Source organism: Ciona robusta, chromosome 4, assembly GCF_009617815.1.
Source record: "Ciona robusta chromosome 4, ASM961781v2".
Taxonomy (NCBI): domain Eukaryota; kingdom Metazoa; phylum Chordata; class Ascidiacea; order Phlebobranchia; family Cionidae; genus Ciona; species Ciona robusta.
In genome coordinates this window covers 3,169,493-3,192,671 of record NC_143238.1, presented here as the reverse complement: position 1 = coordinate 3,192,671, position 23,179 = coordinate 3,169,493, and the positions used below count along the sequence as shown (strand labels likewise).

Below are 23,179 nucleotides of genomic sequence, written 5' to 3'. Positions count from 1 at the left end.
ACTACTACACTGTATATAACATATATATGAATCTACATATTTTAGATATACACAAACCTTGCAAGCATCTGGTTTAATACTGTTTTTCTCGTTACGAATTGTGATTTTAATGCAATGCGATGGTATAGGAACTGTATGCAAGTGTGAAGGTTTGTTCTGTTTCTGTTCTGATTGGAACTTAAGCCAGGTTATAATAATATCAATTTAATAAAAATAGCTGATTGTCGTAAATATAAAATAACCTGCATCGTGTTGCATGTATGCTGTGGTTAAAGCAGAGCGTATATAGTCGTATTGACTCGTATATTATACGGGTTGTATAAAAACTTGCCAACTCGTGCATACATGTTCTTCTATCTATTAATTAACGTGTATATGTGATTTTTTTGGATCATTGCATGTTTCTTATAGTATACAAAAGTTGTATAGGTAAAACAAACTGTGATCCTGCCTTCAATGCTCTTGAGTGAGAACTTGAACCAGAATGGATTCTGTATTAGCTGAATATGAAGCTTCTCTTGCTGAATTAACATTCAACAGCAAACCTCATATAAATATGCTGACAGTGCTTGCAGAGGAAAATGTAAACCATGCTTCAGACATTGCACTTATCATAAAGTCTCAGCTCTACCAGGTAAGCAACAGTTTAAAACTGTCTGGTATATTAATTAAACCCACTCTTCATAAGTTAAAAATTTGGTGCTAGTGAAAAATCTCTCCTCCCCAACCTTTTCTTGCTAACCACTAACCCCTATAACCACTAACCCCCTAACCTAGGAGTTAGCAAATAAGGTGGGGGGAAGATTATTCACTAGCACCAAAGTTTTACACATAATGTGCAGGGCACCAAGCTGCACTAGAAAAAGTAAATGCTCATAGCTACAAACTATATGGTGCACATTGTGCCAAATCTATCAAGCCCCTGTGGGTCATTAATCTGTTAAAATTGTGACATCTTTTCAGGTTCCTCTTAAAAGAAAACTGCCCGTCCTGTATTTGATGGATTCAATCGTCAAAAACTTTGGAGGACGATATCGGAAGCTCTTTAGCCACAGTTTGGTGGAGATTTTTTTGAATGTATTTGAAAAGGTGTGTAGCCCAAATAAGGCCACTGACATCTGTTATTGAAAAAAATGCTGTAACCCCTTTGGATTTTTAGTAACGTGCTATAGCCTGTTTGCATTTTTATTTATAGGCCGACGGAAAAACCCGTGGTGACTTATACAAACTGAGGTCAACATGGGACACCACGTTTCCACCACAAGTTTTGAAGGAGCTCGATATAGCAGTTCGTGGAGTTGACCATAACTGGCCAATGAGATCCAAAAAGCATTCGCGATCCAAAAACCCTCTTGGTCTTGTAAGTGTGTTTGCATTTGATTTTCATTCTGATTTCTGCCTAATATGTTTTCTTTCAGTGGAAAGTTATAAAAGGGAAATGTTAACTCCTTAATTTTAAATGTTAGTTAACCCTTGGCCCTTAATTAAAAAAGTTTATCCTCTAAATATCTGTATAAGTAATAATTATAAAATATATTAGCATTATATGTTATACTTCTTCCTGCGCAGGGCCACAACTCTAGTTTTGATAAAGTATCTGATGATGAATTGAAATATGGAGAGTCTTCTCGGCGTCTCAGTGAAGCAGATCAATCCACAGAAGTTGAGGAGTTGGTGGAAGAGGAAGAGATTGAGATGGTTTGCATTTTTTTAATTTTTAGTTGTACACCAAACTATAGTGCAAATAAAAAAGCAGTTTCAACAAAATTTATAATTTTTATTAAAAAAATAATTAAAAATTAATGTATAGTAGGGCAAGGAAAGATGGTATACCTTTAGCGCATAATATCCAAATATCCTGGTCGTGTTTGAAACAGTGGATGTATTGAAGTCGTGGGGATCCGGTTTTATAATTTTTTGAATGTTCTTTGTTTACTACAAAAAGGCATGTGAAAATAGATTGATAAGGTGTCCCATTTTCTCCCACTCTACTATATTGCACATACATATCTGTATTATATAGGCTATACATTATCATTTAAAAAAATATATACGTATATATAGGCTATGTAATAAAATTTTGACATATATATATATTTTGTATAACAGGATGATGAGAGCTTGGGTGTGCTTGAAATGTTGGAAGAGAAGTTGCGGAAACGACAAGCAGAGTTGACAAGGCTTGAGTATTTAGATGCAGGAACAACAAGTCCTGATGTTTACCAACCACCAGCTGAAGGTTGGGACAGTAGATGTTAATTGTTAAATATATTCATATCTGTACTTTTTCTGCAAAAGTTTTTTACTAAAAAAAGAATTTCCTAAATATATCTACGTTTTTGCTGGTTGGTCAACATTGCAGTATACTATTTCATTGTCTAAAAAAGTTTTTTTTTAAATCTGCTTTAAATATGGGTCAAGGCATAACCACTCAAAACCTACATGGCTGTTTAGGTGTTTTAGTTTGCAACAATTTTATAGTTTCAATTCAAGTGTATGATTCACTGTATTAAATCTTACCATTTTATAGAACCCGAAGATTTAGGAGCTGCAGACCAGGACGATGGTTTGAAGATTGATCTTGATGAATTCCCTGTTATCCCAATGGATGATCTAAAAGAAGCCCCAGAAGAAAACGTCAAAAAAGATGAAACTAGAAAGTAATTTTATTTTGAAACATTTTTGACTTTTAAAGGATGTTTTCTATTTTGTTAAAACTGTATATATATATATTTAAAAAATATAGTCTATTCCAAAAAAATAGATCTTAATTATTTTTTCTCAAAAAAATATTTCTGTTAGATTTTTTTTCTTTTGAATGTCTTAACACTTTACTTGTTTAGAGCATCGATCAGCGAGGACGAAGATTTAGCTCCTGTTAGCCACTGGATGGCACACTCAAGCAGTTTTGAACCGAAGAAACGAACATTAGATGATCTTGACCGCATCACCAGAGGAAGAGTCATCTCACATTTCACCGAGGATGCCACGAAAAGTGGGTGATCATATGGGGATAAATTATTGAAAGAGAAATGAAAAGTGATTTTTGATTTTTTTTTAGTTCCAGTTGATACAAAACAAGAGGTTGAACCACCAGTTGTAAATTCTAAACCACAAGTCAAAATGCAAGAAGTTTGTGTACAAACAGAAGAAAAGATAAATGTGGATGCATCAGTGCAAAACACACTGGAATGCAAGGTAATATTAGTTGATTTATGTTTATGCTGCAATAAATCTTTAGATTTTCTGCAATAAATTAATTTCTAAATAGGATGAAAGCACACAATACAGATTTCGTCGGAAGACAAAAAACTTCATGTCTCAATACAAGGTTCCTACCAAGACCATAGGTACTTACTTCAAGGTGAAAACGAAGGACTCAGCTTCCCAGTATGAACCTCCGTTACCCATTCAAGGCATGCCAACTAATTCAAATATCTTTCCATTCGTTATCAAAGGATATTTTCAGATACTGCTGCAGATAGCACGTGCTTGCCTTTGGATGATGAGCCTTTAGTAAAAGATGAACAGTGCAGATCGAAATTGTCAAGAAAACATCATGCGCTCATGGTGCTGCAATCACTAAGCAGGCAACAAGACTTGGGAATGTTGTGTGACATTACATTGGCGGCCCAAGGTACAATGTATTACAAATTGGTATTATGTAATAATATGTATTAAAATTTGTATTAAAATACAAGTTTTGTTAATAAAAAGACTTATGTTATTTTGCCTTATTTTGCCACAGGTGAACTGTTCAAGGCACACAAAGTTATCTTGGCTGCATGCAGTGATTTTTTCCATACCTTGTTTGCTTCTGAAGAAATTAGACAGACTCCACTAAGCTATATTGAACTCCAGGGAATAACAGGTAAATTATTTTTATTTAGATTAAGTAGTTAATACAGAAAGCTGTGTTTGCGCACACTTTTGTTTATATTATACATTTAACTTGATAATAATTAAACATAAATGGCTTATTTGTCTGCTAGGTGTAATGACCACACTCATTTTCTTCTAACTAAATGTAAATATGTTTTTAACTGTAAGCGTGTTTTAACACTGTTGTTTTGTCGCTGTATCCTGTCTTCCGTTTAATTTGTTTCTAAATCTTCGCTACCGGAATCTTAGAGGCGAATAAGTTAACATTATTAAATTATGTGCCTATATCGACACTTTGTTTTCTTGTTAGCTTCTGCACTGAGGTTGGTCCTTGATTACATTTACACCTCTGAAGTTTCTGTTGGGGACAGTATAAAGAACACCCAGGAGATCATCACTGCTGCTAAGAGACTTAAAATTAACAGTTTACTTCCAGCATGTAATGCCCTTGAACAGGCTTTGCTTTCTGATCAAGATTTGTCAGGTCAGTTTTAATTTTTAAGTAATATTATTTATTCCCAAATCACCTGCCAAATATACTACAGCTTTAAATTTCAACTTTTGAATGAGTTTAGTTTGTAAAGTTATGTTTCAGTTAATTTTATTATTTAGGTTTGGTCATATCAAACACAGAGTTAGTTTTTCCCAATTCGAAGATAAATTACGGAAACTCTGGCTCTTTTATGCACTCTAGTGATGAGACATCTTCTTTAGAATTTGTGCAGAAACCACATATTAAGAGAGAACATGGGTAAGTATTGCTACAACATTGCATGCAAACACAACATGTGTGTTAACAACTGTCTTCTTAAAAAAGGATCTATGATGATACAGACAGCCCAGTTTCTCCAGAATTGAAACCAATCATAAACGAAACATATGAAGGTTCAGTACAAATTTAACTCCACTATGTTTATAATTATTGTCTGAATATTTCATGTTTTGTTTAATATAATATCTATTACAGCTCCCAACTCTCTAAAGCACAAACTCTCTGAAACTAAAGTTAAAGAAAAAGCGGTGAAGCGGAAAGAGAGAAGTCAGTCATGCGTAGAGGTTTCCCCGACAGTGAAAAGAAGGAAATCGGAAGGTGATATTAGATTTGCAAATGGACACGGGATTTATATCATGGTTCTATTTTTCTCAGATACTGTAAAACCTTATTCCTGCAATTCGTGCCACAAAACCTTCTGGAAAGAGAAATCCTTGCACTCACATCGAGCCAAATCTCATCCAAATCTTACTCTTGGCCAAGTCACCAAAGGTATTGTATTAAATTTTTAATAAATGTTTCCTTTATTGGATCTAACTGGTTGCATGAATAGCTCTATCAACACTTGCAAATGAAGTAAAACCAGATGCTAACAATCCAAGATGTCCACATTGCAAACTCTATTTCAAAAACAGTGGTGCTCTTTCAACGCATATAAAGTAAGTGTCTTTGGCTTTGCAATTCAGTTACGAAATTTGGAAAAAGTTCAGTATGATGAAATAATTTGATTTTAATGGCACATTATGTGAAATTTGCTTGTAGTACAACATTTACACACTCAATACTTTTGAGTTTGACTTTTTTGGTACTGAATTTGTTGGAATTCCTAAAATTCTCACATCACCTACACCAGATGGAACCACGAAGACTGCCAAAGTTCCTCTTCCAAGAACAGTGATGATCATTCTGGATCCAGGTCGTCACCCACACAGCAAAAAGACAAACAGTACAGTGATAATGACAATAAAGACTTAACTCGCAAACCGAACCGCATTGGTGTTCATAACCCAGTACACCCAAAGCCTAAACTGGAGAAAACCAAGTCCAAGTCGGAGAAGCTCAAAGTAGAAGCTACAAACGACAAAGGAAGACAGGACCTAAAATCACTGCCAGTAACAACAGAGACAGAGGACTCAACAGTTCGGCCGCGTTTGTATCAGTGTGAACTTTGTGAAGAGATATTTTCAGTACAGTGCTTTTTTAAAGCCCACATGGCCAGTCATAAACGTGCCGCTGAAAATGGCGGTGAAAGGTGAAGTATTCTTTATTTGTGTATTCGGTCTTGATTAATAGTACAAAACAGAAAATATATTGGGTAATAAATACGTTTTTTAAACAAAATAACTACATTGGATTAAAAGTATAATATTTTGGTGTTTTTAAAGGAACTAACGTTGCCATAGTGTTCCACAATTTGATATTTTTATAGTTTGATCCATCTCACTAAATCACTATTATCAATTTAACTCACCGAATATTTTACTGAAGACGCACCTGAATCTGAATGAGCGAAATTTTTTCTATCAAAATTATGTTTTATACATTTTTCCAAGTTTCTTGTCGTATTTTGCATTTGTTTGTCCAATTTTTCTGAAATTTTCATGGATCTGGCATAACTGTTTGTACAGCATTGTCAAATTTTCCTATGATCTATATTGATGTGTCAACATTTTCCAGGCTAATCGCTTTGAGAAAATTACTGGCATGTCAACTTTAACTTCCCTGACAATAGATCACGTGCTTTATGATAAGCAAGTTGCTTACCGCACTGTGTTGTTGTTGCGGCGTGTTTTTATACATGGAATAATCCATTACTTGTGTATTTTACTTTAACATATTGAATTATAGACAGAAGTTGTTTTGGGCTAGCTGCTTACGTCTACAGCTTTAAAAACATAGAATCACGGTATGAAAAGAAAGAAGAAACAATTAAAACAACAGTAATTAATAAATACAGCTTTAATTTAAATAGGAACCAAATATAAAAGCGTAAATTACTAAATTCGCTAACAAAAACACGGTTTTCGTTGCATATATAATGTCCCCAGTTTAATGATATGCTTTAGCGCCACCAGCGTACACCGGGAAATACGATATTTTCAAATCGAGAGAGCAACGGTCGATTTTGATTGTCCCAAGTTTGTTTGCATATAGCGTTTATATCTAATCTTGTTTAGGCGTTCGCACATTCCTTCTAAATCTGATTATACTTCGCCTTATCTTTAAAATTAAGGAAGCCACATATAAGTAGTATTAGAAACATTGGAAGTTGTAATAACAGATTTAAAGGTGAAGAAGATAAAAAGCGCTTTGCTATTTATATCTCTATTATAAATATCCGTCCTCATTATTTCAGTGTTGTGTTAGTATACCGATGTTGCCTATTTAGTTATTTAACTGCCAAAATGATTTCACCGGTCAAGACGTCCATACCATTACCAGAGCAACATTTTTATGACCCTGACCACAATGTTATAAAGTTGAAGTATGAAAAATGGGAAGAATTCACCGAGCTTATAGTTAGTCATCTGACCAGGCTTCTTGATCTGCCTGGTGACCAATTGGAGACATTGAGAGGTGATTGTGAGTCTGTGTTAAAAGATTCAGGAAACAAACTTCATCTCAGTGCAAAGAAGTCCTGGAATCCACTGAAGAAAAAGGACAGTAAGTATTCTGCCCTTAGCTCCAGTTTGACAGATGAAAGTCTGTCACAAATCCAGCAACTGACAGATTTTCTTGGTAAGCACCTTACTGTAGAAGGTTTGTTTCGTAAACCTGGTAATTCTATTCGCCAGAACCAATTGGTTACAGCATTGTCAACAGGAGTGTATATTGACTTTGATAAAAGTCAGTTTCAGGCCCATGATGTTGCCTGTGTTTTAAAAACCTATCTAGGCCAACTGTCAGAACCTTTACTGTTACCATCAAAACACTTCAATGCTCATGTTCAAATTGCAAACATGATGCAGCAAGATGATAATGGAGAAGAAGTTCCAAACAAAGGAAAACGAATTGAAACTTTACAACTGTTGCTACTGCTGTTGCCAACAGCACACCGCAAAGTTCTAAGAGGAATTCTCAACCTGCTGTATCAAACTGCAAGACATCAAAGTGAAAACAAAATGAATGCTGCAAATCTGGCAGCCATGTTTACACCACACTTGATCTGGCCCCGCCATGTTAAAGCTTCAGACATACACGAGAGTGTTGCAAAGTTGAACAATCATGTAGCATTCCTTATCAGGCATTCACAAAAAATCCTGATTGCTCCATTTTACATCAGAGAAGCTGCTAATGTATATTTCCCAGAGACCAAAACACAATTTCTCTCTCCTAAAGTAAGCACAACCTTCTTGGTTGCTCCTTCAAGTGCTATTAAACGTACTGCAAGTGAACGACTTCAATACACTGACAAAGCTAAAGCAGAGACAGAAAATGCGATGAGTAACTTGTACGACCAGGTATCCTTGATGCCCAACTCTGCTAAGAAGAAAAAGATTGTAAAGAACTTCACTAAACACCAGGAGGTTATAAAATACAACAGCAAAAACAGGAAACGGCACCGCACATTGAGTGGGATGCTGAGAAGAAAGAACCTTATCGCATCAACTGTAAAGCCTCGTCCGAAAGATTCTTACCACAGCTTCCCGCAACCTGAAGAGGAAATGCCAAATCTGTCACAGCTTGGTTTGAAACTTCCTAAACCTGACTTGTTAAATGATTGTAATGCGGAAACTAGGTCACTTAATGCGGATGTCAAATTTTCATGCACAAGCAAGACAAGCCATGCTAGTCTTCCTGGAAACATACAAAACAAAGTCGAAATTCGTTCGCCCAGGTTAACAGCATTATCAAAGCAATTTCTTATGCGTCAGACCAAAAAAGCCTTCTCTCCATCTCTGGCAAGTAAGGAAAACCAGCCACACAAGTCACCCATGAAGTATGCAAAGGTTTCTACTGTATAAAGTGCAAGTGCTGCATCAATAATTCTGCCACTGATTAAAACCTGTGCTTGAAAATAGGAGTAATGTCGATTGGTGTTTTGCTGCTAATATATATAGCTGTGTAGTGCAAATCTTTTACCCCTTTCTTTCTTTTAACTTTTCTGTGCAACTTGGGATGACTGTGTTAAACCAGAGCATCAAAAAATAAATGAATTATTTATGCTACATGAGCCTTATTAGACAGTCTACGTTTTAAGATACTGTAACTTAATTTATTTGATTTGGTTGATCACTTACCTAAATGAAAAAAAACAGTAGTGTAGAATACCTAGTTTACTCAGCTCTTTCTGTTTGTATAAATTGATTGCCTGTTTCCTTGCCATGCTAAAACAATTTGTTCCATTCTTTACCACCTGCAGTAAAGGTTCTGCCATATATACAGCTGCTGTAGTGAGTGCTGTAGCAATCATATTGAAGTATTCTCATTCCAACAACTTTTTATCCAAGTCATGTCGATTCACATCATATTTGTACTGATTTTATTGGTCATGTGTATTTTACCAGATTGGCCTTGAAGTCGGAATCAGGGTCAGTTTATTTACCCACTTTGTATTTTGAAATAAAACAGCTATTTCGTGGTTTATACAATAGTACCAAATTTCTTTCTTGGCCGGCTTTTTGTAAATCAACGCAGCTATGGTTAAACAAACGGTACGCTAAAAGCGTATTTTGAATAGCGAAACTACTGAATAAAGTGTCAATTTTGAAGCGATAAGAATTATAAGTGGTCGTGTGTGTTGTTCGGCATATGAACGATCAAGGCTTACTGAAATGCATTCAGTATGTCATGGTCCGATTAAAATTACGCTACGAATAACTAACAGGATTGGGCGTACAAAATTCTGTCCGACTGTTTTTAATTAATTTAATTGCCATTATTTAATTAGTGACTAATAACGTTTAATTAACCGATGAGAATGTAAAAATTTAAACGATGCCACTATTGAATCATGTTTGTAGTACAAACCAGGTACAAACGTATTTTTCGCTGCACACACGGCCTACCAGAGATATCTCCAGTATGAATATAAATACAGACATAATATGCAGCACGGCCCACTGTCATTATAGCGTTAATGTTTTTCCTCTACAAAACTACCATCAACACATATGCACTTAATTACGTCGCTGTTTCCGCGTAATTCATGACATAACATAGGCGATGCAAACAAACCACAACGCTGTTTAAACACAAACCACGCGGCGCCCCCATCAAGTCAACTTACACGTAATCTTATCTAAACAACTTTTAGGGCAATAAACTAAGAATTAAAAAGAGAAGTTTAACTGTAAAAAGTCGATATGCTATGTTAAAGGGAATTTGCATAATATCTTCGGCAACCACTATCTCGCCGAAGAACCACAACCCAACGGACAACTATAAAGGAAAAAGGCTTGGTTTTTATGAGATAAAGAAAGAAGAAAGGATTACGATGACGTCATACGCGCACTGAGCCCATTCATTCGAGAATCGCGTGAGGTGGGTGTAGTATATATCGACGTTGTTAGGTAGAATTCGACGGCGGTACAGGCATGAGGAACGGTTTCATCAAATAAGAACTTGTAAATGTACTTTTGTTTATCTTAGATTTGTGAACAGCAAGAGTAAACCGTAAAAACCAGCAACGGTCAGTGACTTGCAAAATGGGATTTGATTTTAAACTGTTTGGAAAGAAGCCAACATCAGTTGTCGGTTATATTGAATGGCTATATTTCATATATTGTATAACAACTGGAATATACATGCTTGACCCTTGGGAACGTACAGTTTTTAGTAAGTAATATGTTTGTATACTACTATACTAGGGTATAGGCAACTTAACATTTTGTACTTTATATTCAGTTTTAACAACGGATGCTGTTAATTCCGTTTTCTTCTCTTTGTTCTTTGAACCAACTAATCTTCATTACTGTTTTCAGGGAGATAAATAAAATCATGTTGAGCCAACTTAGCTATATGTATCAAAAGAAGTACCATAATTTTGTTTTTCAGATACCTGTTTGATCCTGCTTTTGTCAATGTCCTTCTATTCGGCATATGCTTTCTTGCCACAACATATCTTTGCCATGCTTTCACATTTTGGCCTGATGGATACTTGAAAATCATCTTTGAGCAACTTAGGCAACTGAATTATTGTATTCAAACTAGAATGTGTTATAAAATTGTATGCATATAAGACTTGCTTTAGTAAATGCAAGTATGTTTTCAAGACCTAAACAATTTAATATTTAAAACTGACCTATTACTCACTTCATGGCTATGTTTTATATTTTTATGAACTGCATCGTGCGGGTTGCATGGTGTATAACCTAAATAATCTATGTTTGTTTTATTTTAAGTTGTTGCAAAAGTAACTTTACTAATTCACTTTCTTGTTTTATATTTAAAAAGGCTCTGTTCTGTTATGGACGTTCACCTCTTTTTATTATTTAGTCACATGACACGTTTTTTTTACATTTCAACCCTATTTTTAACTGAACACCAATACTCTGTGTATACCTATTCTCAATTAAATTGTCAACAGTTGTGCATGGTTCATATTGTGTACATGATTTCGGTACTTTTGGTCGGTATTGCCAATATGTGGTGGTTTTAAATTGATACTATATTCAACTGAAACAAGAGATTTAGTTGGTTTAGAATTTCTATTTTTTCCTTAGCGTATTATTTAAATTTAAAACAAATGTAAGTGCAAAAGTGAGTACACTAAATATTATAAGTTTATTTATGTTATTGCAAGACTGCAATACATGATTTCACTCCCCTAATATTGCATTGTTCTTTATTTGTCATTATCTATTTGCTTTCACACTTGATGCAATGAAAATAGATAACCTGAAATTAAACGTCATTGCTGTATATCTGTAAATAGGAAATAAAGTGCCCGTTTTTAACATTTAAGTATGTCCATTGCTTGCCTATTTCCCTATGTTTTAAATGAATACTTTAGTCTTGTACTCTTGTTTACGCGATAAAATTAAGTGGAACCCACAGTTGCTTAGTTCAGTTTCTTCATGTTAATCAGTGCAGTTAGAAATTAAAAAATAGTTGTTACAAGTCATTATGATTTAAACAATTTTTTGATAAAAAATATACTACGTTATAAGTTTTTTTAATTGCCCCATGAAGGATTATATCACAGTCCGCGTTTACACGAAAGAGTAAAACTGGAGCGTCTAATTAGGGGATTCCCCATGATTGATTCCTGCGAGAATTCGACCTAAATGCGAAAACTTTCGATCCGTTCTACTCTACTATAGCAGGTATTTTAAACCGTAATACTGTTGAAAAAGAAGCTTGCAAACTTATTTGAAGACTGTTAAATGTTTCATGTAAGTTAAAACGTGTTTACACATGTTTATAATTATAATATAACCTACTATCTACGTTTTGACTTTGCAATTTTCATAGTTAAACGCCTATAAATTTAGCTTTAATTTTTATCTTTTCTGCAGTAGCTCCCAACAAGCCTTATGGATGATGATCTACCATGGAACCCATTGGGTCTCATGCTCTCTATGTTTGGGAGTAGAATAAACAGTAAGTTGCTATTTAAATACCCATTTGACTTGGAAAGTTTTAGTGGCATGTCTCGTGACAATTATGAGCAACTGACTTCCTCAACATTTCACCTCAATCAACCTCACACTATGGGTGGTCAAAAAAGCACAACTGATTGGATGAATGAGGAAGACAGTGATGATGAACAACATCGTGATACGATGACACAGTTTTTAGCATTTTCCGATGAAACATTAGGCCAAATTTTAAGTCCTGGTAATACAAAGATTTGTGGTCAAAAGTTTGATGTTAAAAACAATGGACTGAGGTTTGTTGGATTTCCTGTTATGCTTGAACGGAGTAATATTGAAGACAATATGGTGCGGCCAATGCAACATCAACTGGTGAGGTCTGGGAGATCAAGATGCAATTCAAGTGCTGCATTTTTGAGAGCAAATGAAACTGACACTACTCTACTCTCATTTAATTTAGTTTTTGTCCTAAAAACTAGCGCCAACTATTCAGTTGTTGAGGCTTACCAACAGCTGAGTGCAAAAGTTAGCCTTGGCTTAAGATTTGAAGAAAAAAGAACAATGTATATGACCAACGCTGCAATGCAAATGCTGAGCATTCATGATGATGAAGCAAATACAGAAGAGTCAAAATGCAAAATTTATTCCGAAATTTTGGCACAAAGCAAGCTTGCTCTTCACCTGCAAGATATATTTAATGCTTTGCATTGCTCTGGAACAATTAATCTGACAATCAATGAAAACCTGAGCATAGATTTTTGCCTTTACCACAAAGTGCTGAACAGCACAAATGTTTCCGAACAGTGCTCGACTGTGGATATAAAGGCCATTGAAACTTGCCTGAAGAAAATTCAACCCTATCATGGATTATTAGTTTATGACATAAAAGATGTGTGGGCATCTTTAACCGATCATTGTTCCATGTCAATGGTAAAGTTTCTCAATTTTTACAGCCCCACAAAATCTTTACAACTTATCTCAATTGATGGGGACATTAACCTGAAGCATGTCTACACGATAGCACGGCATTTGGTACTGTGGGGCAAGGCTTGTGTTATCTATCCTCTGTGCAAGACCAATGTATATGTTCTTGCTCCTACTGCAATGTTGCACATACATTCCAGATGGGTAAAGTTGTTTAGAAATACATTCCATATGAGTCTCACCAAAGTCTTGTCTTATTTTTCCGTCCCGATCAGCTTGATTGATTTCCGACTGGGTGAAAGATTCAATCTACAATCCCATAACAGTCCGTTTTTTGAACATGAAGATACCCTTGTCAATGCAGTATTTTGGATGTTGCAACATAGGTTTCTAATGCAGCATCACACTTATGTATATTTTGTCCCACCACTAACAACCAAGGAAGAGGCTCAAAAATCCAGCATTGAATTACAACACGATCTGCTGAAGTTTGCAAAGACAGTGCATAAGATGCATGTTCGTTTTGAGGACCTGCCATCTCACTGTAAACCCCTCTTTCAAACCTCTATCACTGCTTCACAGGCGCCTATTAACTTTAACTTATTTTTACGTCTTTTAAAATATTTCGACGGAAGGCATCATCTTGAAGAAATGATGTACAGGGAGAATTTGTTACGTGGAGACATTGTGAACATACTAGACCAATTTAAGCCTTTGCTTTTAACTACAGTTCGCGAAGATGAAATTGCCTCAGCTTTTTGCATGGCAGATTGTTAATAATTTTAGGAGTACCAAGTCCTTAAATTATATATAGCTTTAATGCAATATTTTTCCTATTTTAAAATTTCATTCAATAATTAATCTTTTGGCTTGCAATGTAGAATGTATATTGTTTCTCTGTTCTTATATTCTTTGGTACTGTATTGCGTGGTATATTTTATCATAGATTTAATTAAATATATACGCTACCTCTTAAGCCCAAATTTCTTAAATATTATAAGATGCAATTGGCAGTCACAGTTAGCAATATATTACTAACGTCAGCGGCAAAAAGGGTCATTTTTTATTGTAGTCAGTACCAGTGGCCACAGCCGCTGCGACGACCATCCCTTCGTTGCCTGGTTCAACGTTCGTCAGGTTAGCCTGGCTTTTTTCTTTCGGGGCTTGATGTCTTTCTTGGTATTGAGGGTCAGTCTTTGTGTGTGACGACTGCAGTATGTTGTTTCGCGTAGCTTTCACAGACTTATATAACACCTGCGAGCTTTCTATTAATTTCCCGTACGCGTTTTCGGTGTCTTTGATTGTTTTGTTAAGCTCGGTACGAAACTGCGTCTTCTGGGCAAGCTGATAGTTTATCTTTGCCAGTCGGTCAGTGAGGTAACGAATATCGTTTTGTAGTTTCCTTTTTTCAGTCTCAATTGTTGCGATTTCTGTATCGACCCGTTCGCTTTGCCCTCGCATTTGGCTGATGCATTTTAGAACTTCGCTGCTGTACGTCTCTGGGTTGTTTGAACTCAAAACCTCTTCAGATGTTGATGCCATTTTAAATTTAATTTCCTAAACTTTATTTACCTAACCTGTTAACCGTTAGGTTGCAACAAAAGCCAATAGTGACGCGACAGACACATTTCGTCGTCATAATATTTACAAATACCCACGTAAGTTTACTTTAGCTTTTATTATAAATATAGTGTTGAAAAAACTAAATTAAAAACATACCACATGAATCTAATCTGTAAAACGTAAGTCACCATGGTAAACCAGACCGTAGTGCAAAATTACTCAACTCACTTTACAAATACATTAGTTACGTTGCATTAAAGTTTCACGCGCCTTTATAAACGCCATAATATCTGCGTCCGTTTCTTTGTCACCAGTTAACGGAATATTGTGAGGTCTACTTGGGTTATCTGAGCTACCACTCATAACTCTTCTCTGTTCTGATCTCGGAGCTGAAGGAGGACGACCAGGAGAATAACGATAATTAGCATCAGAACCTTGACGCCTTTGCGCCACTGTTTCGCCGGCGTAACGGTCGCCATGGCCGTGCCTAAGGTCCGTCAAGGCATTTTTGCCAGTTTTTAGAGAGGATTCGCGTGGAGAAAGGGAGCCTGCGGGGGGAGGGGAAATAACCTCACCCCTACCGTTTTTAGTATGGGGTGAAATTGGGGGAGTACCCCATGCTTGTTGGTTTCCTCGAAGACGTGGTTCATTCCCATTATATCTGTTTCTGCTGTGGGAGTTTGGGCGCCTGTAAAGTCACACTGTTAGCCAAAGTTTTTGGATTCTAGGCTCAATGCTGCTACCATTGTGGCTGCGTATGTGGTACGTCCTTTGGCAAAACACTTAATAACAATTGCTTCATTGGTAAATGGTAATCACTAGGTTTTGTAAATTGTCAGCCATACATTACAATAAATATTGTGCACAAACATATGTGGTAACGTAAAAGTAGGCACAAGATGAGTGAAACAGAACACCCATAATATAACGACTGTCATTGCTGAGGCATGTGAAGACAAGTGACACAAATACATTCATTCATGCTTATAACGTCTACCTTTGTCCTGTTGCATGGCCATTACAAGTTTGTGATTCCCACCATTGATCAAAATCGTGCTGCATTTGAACCCGTGACTTATCAAGTAGATGATGCAAATGATCAATTTCAGCTTTCATTGCTTTGAGACGATTGAAAGACACTTTGTACCTGCAGAAACAACAACAGTAAGTAATTGTACCATGCTTTAACATATTTGATACAAGTATATTTAAACCAGAAACCTGAATTTATTGCTTTACCCAACATAGCATATAGATGTACTTTCTCTTTCAATAAGTAGCTTCACATACATATATACAAATTTTCAAACTTCTACCTTGCTTTAATATCTTCCATTGCGTGGATTGTCGCTTGTTCTCTTTCATTAACTTCAAATGAATCATCACCATCCAAAGTACTTTGTATTGCAGTTTGTTTTCGAATTCTCTCCAGTGTAGATTTTAAATGGTCTAGATCAAAGCAAAAAGTAAGTTTCCTACCAATGCCTGAGCTCTATGTTGTACAATGGAACACCTCGCATTATACCAGATAGTGACAATAAAAAGAAAAAAACAAATTAACACGCTTTATCTTACTCAGTTCATTTCTTGAGTCATTGATTTCCTGCCCAAGTTTTTTTGCTTCTTCATATCGATGTTTAAGAAGTTCCTTTTGCTCAACTATTCCCTCTGATTCGGTGTAATCACGTTTATATAATTCAAATGCTTCTTGTCGGCCTGCCGACATTTCAACATCTGCACAAAAAATGTTTTTGTATCAGAATAACTGTCATTGCTTTTACTTTTACACACCCCATACCTATCTTTTTTCATTCATGTACTTGTTTAGTTTGAAATACTTTTGAATCCATAGCAAAGTAATGTATTTAAAAAAGGTTGGTCATACCTTTAATTCTACTTTTTCTTGTTGTTGGTTCAGGTTTTGGCACAGAATAAGTTTCCTTGCGATAAGGTGGGGACTCCACTAGTGTTTGGACCTTCCTTGCACTTTCCACCACATTATTTTCAGCATTCAAAGCTCTTTTTCTTTCTTTTTTCAGCATTGTTACAAGTATACCTAAAACAAAGAATCTTATACACAGTTGTGATTTAGTAAAACTACAAACTAATTTGAATTATATTGCAACTAACAATCCTAAAAGTAACCACAGATTTCAGTAAGGCAGTAAACATGCTTCGCCATAAGACCTCGCCCATATAGAATAAAACCTACCTAAAGGTTTCACTTTAAAATGTCACACTTACTTATTTCATTGTCTCTTTGTTGCAGTATTTCTCTAAGTCTTTGTACTTCAGTTGGACTCAGTGTAGGTCCGTCATCTTGAGGTACATGTTGCACAGTTTCAACCTTTTAATACAAAAACAAATTTTACAGATGAACACCTGAAAAGCAATAAAATACCAAACCTCATCCGGCTCTTTCCGTTCTTTTACTTTCGTCTTAAGAAAGTTATAACAATGTTGTATTTTCCTTGTGTCTCCACCAACATCTAATGTTGCTTCTAAATCATCATCAGCAAGATAAATTCCAATCAACTCATTTAATCTATACATAAATCACAACTTAACAAGATAACTAGTTAAATGACTTAATATCGAAACAAAGAATACCGAGCTTTCAAACCAGGATAGAAATTTTAGCTTTTAAAGAAAATTTGCACTAAAGCGATTTTCCATTGTTAATCTACAACTACAAACAAACCAATTTGGCAAAACTGTACAATTAAATAAAGAACATTGGCTTTTAACATGTGTTTTTTATACCAAAGAGAAGTTGTACCTTTCAAGTTCCTCCTGTGTCAATTGATCCGTTCGAACATCACCCGTCACCAGCGCAAGCTCGTCTTTTAATCCTTGGACTTCTTTCTTCAATCGAATAATCATCTTGGAAGAAGAAATCGATGTTTAAATTATCAAGATTGTATACTTTGTTAGAAATTACCAATTTGGGATCCAGTTCTTCATTCAATGTTGCCTCGTTTTTAATCATTGCTACCCGTTGTGCAAATCTGCATGTTGAAATGGATTCCTGCAAGTTAACATAGTTAACTATCTTTTTTTTGGTCGGCAATAAAGCTTGCGGTAATATACAAAAATGAATAGGCAGGAAGTAATGGTAAACTTTCTCTCTTTGTTAATGGCAAAGAAGCTTGCAGTTGCGGTAAAACAAAAACGAAAAGACAAAATCCCAGAAAACTCCAGTTGTTATAACATAAAAAAACAGAAACACAAAACAACTTGAAAAAACTGTGTGACCAGTAAACCCCAAAAGTCACCTGATATGTAAATGTTTAAAACTCAAACCACTTACATCTAAATTTTTCTTATCTACAGCAACAGTAGCTATCATAGTTGTCATGCAGTTCCCACCCAAGCTGTCCCTTAAAACAGAAGTCATCATTGAGTTTCTATATGGAATATGCTGGCGCTTCTTTTCCGACAAAGCAACAATCACCTAAATAGGGAAAATATAATATGCTTATATTCTGGTACCTCTGCTGCCAGGCATACTGTAAATAATGTTTTAGTGACTCATCTGGTATAAAACGTAGTATATTTCAGATTTTCACAATGTACAGAGGTTTCCGGATGGCAGAGAAACACTGGAAATACACTACATTTTTTACCAGATGAGCCAATAAAAGTGTATATATATGAAGACTTGGTTACTTAAAATAAAAATTATTTGAAAGCAGAAAAATAGGTTACTTGTTCAAGGAAGTGCAAAGATAGGTTGATGTACTTGGCTTCAGTAAGTAACTGCCCACCAACTTGACTTTTTGAAACTCTTTCAGATCTGTAAAAGAATGTTGTTCAGTATGACAGTAAAGTTGTGAAATCAAAAGCACACTCCATACTAGTTTATTTCTGCACACTTTACATTTTTTGTTGCACAATTAACAAAAGTCATTGAATGTTAGTTTTCATTAAGAACCCTAAACACCAATTTGTATGTTCCAAAATAAAGACAGTACCCAGCCAAATCAACAAGGTGAAGTTTCGATCTTTTAATTGTAGCTGAACCTGGTTCCCTACTAGTGACATGGATGGTGAAGATACAATGAGATCTAGTGGATGCTTGGTTCATTGGTGTTTCAGCTATCATCCTGTAGGGAAATCAATAATACAGGCATTAAATTTGTTGGTTTCTGTAAATTAATGTCGTCATTGAAATAAGTAGTATTCCATTTGAAAAAGCTGGCTAGAGTTATTACCGCCTACCAGAAATAAATGGGATTTTAGGTACAAAAAATTAGACATAACAATAGGCATTTAAATTGTCATTTTTTGTAAGTTAATGCAGTCATTGGTCACCATATCGTTTCCAAGCAATACAGTTTGAGAAAATGATGAAACAGCATGGTAACTATAGTACTGTGGGGTAAAGATGGAATACTGTTAGCAAATTTCAAAATCTTGTTTTAAACAATAACAACACTTAGAGTTATGAGGATGTGATTAAATAATTCTGTAAATATTCTTTGTTTACTACCAAAGTACCAAATGGGACGTACCTTTTATCTTACCCTACCTCCCTACCCTAGTATAAACAGAACAGCACACAAGCCTATATTACCTGTTTGTATCTCCCAGGAAAAGATGATTCAAAGCTTCCTCTTCATTTTGAGCTGGAAGAAGAGACAAATTCCTCAGATGAATGTTTTGATCCGGATCCTCCATCAAAGCAACTTTCCTATACAGATATCAGCATATAAAGATTATCAATGCATTTATATTCGATATCTTACGGGAGGTCTTCCAGTTTTGTTGCCTCATGTCTCGGGTCGAGCAGGTCATATCCATTTTCATTATAAATCTCAAGATAGGATATTTCTGTTGTGTAAAGATGATCTTTGTCTTCTTCAAACTTTAATAAATAAAAAGTTAAGTGGAAATGTATACGTGGTTGTTGGTATAACAATAACTAGAACTATTATTGTTATAGGTTTAAGAACCCACCTTTTTAAACATGTATGACAGAGCTCTTGGTATAATTCCACGATCTGCGTACTTTTCCACACCCCCAGTAATAGTGAAAGTTTTACCACTACCAGTCTGTGGAAATCTCAATTAAATACTAGATATAAACATTAACCTAAATAACATTACCTGTCCATAAGCAAAGATAGTTCCATTGTAACCTGAAAGCACACTGCAACACAAGGTATATGTGAATACAGGTGATCGTAAATAGTAAAATAAAGGAAGATGGGACACCTTTTCATTCTATTTTTTCATCTGATTTGGTAATAAACAGGAATATTCAAAGAAGCATAAAATCGTATCCTTACAACTCCAATATAGCGTTGTTATTTGTTTACGATAAGGGTATTTGGATATTATGTGCTAAAGGTATCCCGTCTCCCCCCATTCTACTATCGAGATACATATAGATTCATATTGTGAATAGGCCTACTATACAAATATACATTTTATTCATTTACAAAAAATGATAAACCACATACTTGTCAACAACCCCTTGAGCAACATGTTCAAAAACGTCATCTTGTTTCACTTGTTGATCAAATACTCGCTGAAAACTGCATAACAAAACAAGCTTTAAATTATCACAAAGTTTGTAAATACCTTGGACTCGGGGGACCCACAGTGTTGGGCTATGGGACCTGAAAGTCATGACATATAGAATAACTTCTAAGTTTTAGTTCACTTACGAGAAATTGTAGGATTCTTTCTTGTTGTTTATATATCCTTCAGTAGAGTCTTTTGGTAAAATAAATTCAAGGTTTGACTTTGTTGTGTTTTCATCTTCTTCTACAGAGTATATCTGGAAAATTGTTTGCAGAATAAGTAAATTGGTCATGTCATGTTATATATTCTTTAACATTACCCCTGTTTTTAACCTGGTCGGCTTCACACGGCAGAATATCTGAATGGTTTGCTTTACCATGATTTTAAACAGCTGGCATCCCTAATGTACCTATGTGGCAAGAAAATTGTTCAAAAACATGAATTTGAAAAATTATGACGTCTCCAGTATAGAACATGTTGTCGGTTGATAAAGAACTTGAAAATCGCAATTTAAACAAAGTCATATAAGTATCGAATTACATCAAAATTGACTGTTTTCGAAATGGCAGTAATAAAATCTAAAGAAACAGTGCATTTGTACTTCGGCATATCAAGTTGATCTTGTCCAAGCTGCGCCAAAAGATGTAAAGATACCAAAGAGGAAATTTGGGAAAATAATCCAGCGCTTGGCGGAACTACTTCATCTACAATGGAGTAAAATATTGCCATCATTCTGTCAAGTGGGAAACTGTGTGGTCCTCTAAGGTGGCAGTTCTTATGGTCATCTTTTTTCATAGATCTTGCTGTTTTCCTCATTCTTCCTGCATGTTTTAGAAAAAACCTGCGATCAGTTGAAGATGGATTGTAAGATGCAATGTACGAAGATATTAGAAGAAACTTGGAATAAAAAGGCAGCTCAACTAAATTTTGTGACTTTGCAATGTTGCCTTTGCTAAGGTCGAATGCTTTGATCGATTCTGTCAATTCAGGTTCGTTACTTTGTCCACCGTCGCATGCTTCTCTCATAAGCAGTTTCTGTAAGGAACTAGTAAGATGGGGTTCAATATTTTTCCATAGTTTATGTTTGTCATCTTTGGTCAGTTTACCATCCACAATCGGCTGCTCATAGAATGAGAAATTAATCTCCACTAGGTGTCTCAGCTCTCTAAGATCCCGAAACGCGAAAAAGAACATGGATAGGACAAGACCCACATATTGCTTGTAAAACTCCAAGTCGGTCTCCTGTGGTCTGAGATGGCAAAGAACTTCCACTAATTCATCTTTAGAATAATCCGGAAAAAACATCACATACGGATCCCGTATGGCTGTCCCATTATAGAACTTTTCCCATGGCAATTCGCTGACAAAAATAGCACATAAGTTTAAACCTGTTAGCTCTTTTAAATTCAACAGTGCTGGTAGTAGAATTGGATCTTTATCTCTTAATCTCTCACAGTTTTCAAACACAATATACAGAGTTTCTTCCACCTCTCTTTCTTCAACTATTTTCCTGAGACACCTTACAAAATCGTTCATATTGTCACACCTAATCCTTCCTTCTTCAAAAGACAGTGCCTCAAGAATAGTGCTGAATAGCAAATTGGTTGTGTAGCATTCAATGCAATTAACAACTACATGAAAAAGATCATTGCCCACTAGTACATGGTTAAGAACACATGATTTTCCACTCCCTGTATGGCCATATATATACAAGGATTCAACCGTATGATGGTGCTTCTCTCCAAACAGATTTGTCAGTTGTTCGATCTGACGATTTCTTGCTGGTAAGCTGTTTTTTGCCATATTTTCGTTGAGCATCTATGGTTAGCCAATACAGTAACCTACTAAGTATGTAGTGCACCTATATAAAAATATTAAATTATATTCATTGCACCAAAGAAAAGGTCATTAGCAACCAGAATTAAAGTATAAAATATCAAGCAGTGCAAAACATCCAAAAAATTAAAACAAAAATGAGTCACTAGCATTATTTAAGTTAAATGTTGGCGCTAATTTAGTAGAAAGACAACTTCTTCATAATAACAAAGGAAAAAATGTGTACTATAATTATTCATAATATAAAAAGTGTGTGTGTAAACTAAAGAGATAAATTAGACCATTGATTGGAATAAAAGATTTTGACACATGATTGCAGTTAAAAGCATGACTGGATCACACTGTATTTGAGTTCAGATTTATAATACTGTTTTATCAATCTGTGTCACAATTGGAGAATATTCGATCCACTTCTGATTTGTTTGTTTTTTCTTTAAATTTTCTCCATGCTCTTTGTATTGTTAATACATAATATAACTTTCTGCGTTGACGATTCTTTTCTCCCAATATTTCATCTTCAATTTCACTTTCGAGTTGATGATTTTCGATGAGTAGCTCCGCCTCTTCCATCTGGTCTTGTTCTTTGATCTTCCTCAGCTCCTCCTCATGTTCAAAGTAATCCATCAAGCGTTCAAGGTAAACCTTTCTACCAAGGTAGCCGCGAAAATGTTTCTGGATACACACAGCAGCTGCATCCTCTTTGGAGAGCTCTTTGTTTATATGCATAACCTCTTTTGCATAATATGGTGATATTTCGGATAGAATATCATATGTTCTTTGGAGACGTTCTTCCCTAATCTGATTAAGGTTAGGTTGGACCGATGCGTGATCTTGAAAAAAATCACCTAATCCGAGGAGCAGTCCATAATCTTCTTCTAGGTAGTTCACCTCATTTAAAGCATCTTCCTCCGGCGCAACTGCTTGGTTAACATCTTCTTCGTCCGTTGACTCTTCCGTGTTGGTGCAGTACCCCGTGTCACTATCACTGCGGTCACTCATAACTGTTAATTTATATAGAACACTACAATTTTGCGATCTTCTTCAAGTTAGCGTGGTTTGCTGCCAGGCAGCCAATACTAAATTCAAGAAAAATGTAAACAAACGTTATTTAAAACACCACCAGAGGCAGTGTAAT

At 35.5% G+C, this 23,179-nt stretch overlaps 6 protein-coding genes and 1 pseudogene across 7 annotated transcripts; 3 read left to right on the top strand and 4 right to left on the bottom strand.

The window, feature by feature from the left end:
* The first annotated feature begins 61 nt into the window (after nt 1-61).
* LOC149736667 (uncharacterized) lies at nt 62-6,468 on the top strand. Its single transcript, XM_089877283.1, has 18 exons — nt 62-634; nt 964-1,089; nt 1,196-1,360; nt 1,570-1,698; nt 2,110-2,239; nt 2,531-2,660; nt 2,844-2,995; nt 3,062-3,198; nt 3,272-3,416; nt 3,470-3,637; nt 3,749-3,871; nt 4,193-4,366; nt 4,495-4,633; nt 4,700-4,767; nt 4,850-4,972; nt 5,030-5,146; nt 5,208-5,313; nt 5,508-6,468. The coding sequence occupies exons 1-18, from the start codon at nt 485-487 to the stop codon at nt 5,908-5,910; spliced, it is 2,685 nt and encodes an 894-aa protein (XP_089733409.1). The 5' UTR covers nt 62-484; the 3' UTR covers nt 5,911-6,468.
* A 158-nt stretch (nt 6,469-6,626) lies between these two features.
* On the top strand, nt 6,627-9,248 carry LOC149736666 (rho GTPase-activating protein 19-like). Its single transcript, XM_089877305.1, has one exon. It carries the CDS (start codon nt 7,060-7,062, stop codon nt 8,617-8,619), a length of 1,560 nt encoding a protein of 519 aa, XP_089733431.1. The 5' UTR covers nt 6,627-7,059; the 3' UTR covers nt 8,620-9,248.
* A 1,403-nt stretch (nt 9,249-10,651) lies between these two features.
* Nucleotides 10,652-14,658, bottom strand: LOC149736664 (uncharacterized; annotated as a pseudogene). The gene has a single exon (XR_016384970.1). The product of XR_016384970.1 is annotated as an uncharacterized LOC149736664 (transcript).
* On the bottom strand, nt 10,652-20,669 carry LOC149736663 (kinesin-like protein KIF6). Its single transcript, XM_089877286.1, has 19 exons — nt 20,528-20,669; nt 20,352-20,464; nt 20,145-20,219; nt 19,789-19,831; nt 19,639-19,734; nt 19,428-19,546; nt 19,256-19,372; nt 18,654-18,785; nt 18,388-18,475; nt 17,990-18,133; nt 17,621-17,707; nt 17,459-17,562; nt 17,086-17,224; nt 16,924-17,026; nt 16,565-16,735; nt 16,255-16,413; nt 15,996-16,128; nt 15,677-15,826; nt 10,652-15,367 (listed from the first exon to the last, which is right to left on the bottom strand). Exons 1-19 carry the CDS (start codon nt 20,585-20,587, stop codon nt 14,920-14,922), a joined length of 2,481 nt encoding a protein of 826 aa, XP_089733412.1. The 5' UTR covers nt 20,588-20,669; the 3' UTR covers nt 10,652-14,919.
* On the top strand, nt 12,133-14,092 carry LOC149736665 (GATOR1 complex protein NPRL3-like). The gene has a single exon (XM_089877303.1). It carries the CDS (start codon nt 12,133-12,135, stop codon nt 13,891-13,893), a length of 1,761 nt encoding a protein of 586 aa, XP_089733429.1. The 3' UTR covers nt 13,894-14,092.
* LOC149736662 (origin recognition complex subunit 5-like) lies at nt 20,618-22,026 on the bottom strand. The gene has a single exon (XM_089877323.1). The coding sequence runs from the start codon at nt 22,024-22,026 to the stop codon at nt 20,719-20,721; it is 1,308 nt and encodes a 435-aa protein (XP_089733449.1). The 3' UTR covers nt 20,618-20,718.
* Nucleotides 22,027-22,069: 43 nt separating this feature from the next.
* LOC149736661 (uncharacterized) lies at nt 22,070-23,147 on the bottom strand. Its single transcript, XM_089877358.1, has one exon. It carries the CDS (start codon nt 23,041-23,043, stop codon nt 22,420-22,422), a length of 624 nt encoding a protein of 207 aa, XP_089733484.1. The 5' UTR covers nt 23,044-23,147; the 3' UTR covers nt 22,070-22,419.
* Between the last annotated feature and the right edge of the window lie 32 nt (nt 23,148-23,179).